We start from the raw sequence: 1303 nt of genomic DNA on the forward strand, positions 1-1303 counted from the left end.
TCAGTACAGCCTTTCACCCTCAAACAGATGGTCAATCAGAGAGGACTATTCAGACTTTAGAGAATTTACTCAGATTATGTGTACTGGATTTTGGTGGCAAATGAGAGACACACATTCCACGGATTGAATTTGCTTATAACAATAGCTTCCAATCAAGTATAGGCATGACACCTTATGAAGCTTTGTATGAAAGGAGGTGTCGAACTCCTTTATGTTGGGCTGAGACTGGAGAAAGAAAGATCATTGGAGCTGATTTAGTAAATGATGCTACTGAAAAGATAAGGCTGATTCGTGACAGATTGAAGGCTGTGCAAGATAAACAGAAGAAGTACTATGATGCCAAACATAGATTTGTTGAGTTTGATGTTGTAGAGTTTGTATTCCTCAAGGTTAGTCCTATGAAAGGTGTGAAGAGATTTGACAAAGTTGGAAAACTAAGTCCAAGGTATGTTGGCCCTTTTGAGATATCAGAGAGAGTTGGCAGTGTGGCTTACAGATTGATTTTGCCATCTCACTTGAGTGGAGTACATAATGTATTCCACATCTCTTCTTTGAGGAAATATATTGCAGATGAAGCTCAGAAGATCAGTACTGAAACAATAGATATCCAGCCATATCTGACATTTATAGAAGAACCTGAGAAGATCATAGACTATGATGTTAAGCATCTTCGAAGCAGAGAGATTCCTTATGTTAAAGTTATGTGGAAGCATGGAACTGAGAAAGATGCTAATTGGGAGAAGGAGTCAGAGATGAATGAGAGCTACCCTCACCTTTTTAACTAAGTTATGATCTCTTAAGCTTGTCATAAATTTCGAGGACGAAATTTTTATAAGGGAGGGAGAATTGTAAAACTCGAAAATGCAGTTTTAGACCTCACATCCTTTTCAAAGCGTCGTGATGAGTTTTAAGTGAAAATTTTGAGGTTGTCGGATTTCGACGGGAATAATTTTATAAAATATAGCACAAAATTCTGATCAATTTGGTATATAGAACTTGTATTCAATTTCACTTAAATTAAGAGATATAATTTTTAGAACTTCAAAAATACACAAACTACCCCTATTCATATTTAATGACGGGATTGTTTAAGTGAGGGTAATATGTTCTTTTGCATCTTCCCTTTTTCCCTAAAAAGAGCAAACCGCCCCTCCCCCTCTCATTTTCCTTCAGCCAAACCGAGAGGGAGCGGACGGACCGAGCAGAGGAGGCGACGGGCAAGGGAGACGGGCGACTCCGGTGACCTTTTCCGGCGAGGAATTTTGGGGAAATTGAAGAGGAAGTCAAGGGAAGGAAAATGTAT

The 1303-nt window shown here is 38.8% G+C and overlaps 1 protein-coding gene across 1 annotated transcript; it reads left to right on the forward strand.

Moving 5' to 3' along the window:
- Positions 1-164: 164 nt before the first annotated feature.
- LOC110096921 lies at positions 165-785 on the forward strand. Its single transcript, XM_020823072.2, has one exon. The coding sequence runs from the start codon at positions 165-167 to the stop codon at positions 783-785; it is 621 nt and encodes a 206-aa protein (XP_020678731.2).
- The last annotated feature ends 518 nt before the right edge of the window (positions 786-1303 follow it).

The sequence above is a fragment of the Dendrobium catenatum genome, unplaced genomic scaffold, assembly GCF_001605985.2.
Source record: "Dendrobium catenatum unplaced genomic scaffold, ASM160598v2 original_scaffold_117758, whole genome shotgun sequence".
NCBI classification, from domain to species: Eukaryota; Viridiplantae; Streptophyta; class Magnoliopsida; order Asparagales; family Orchidaceae; genus Dendrobium; species Dendrobium catenatum.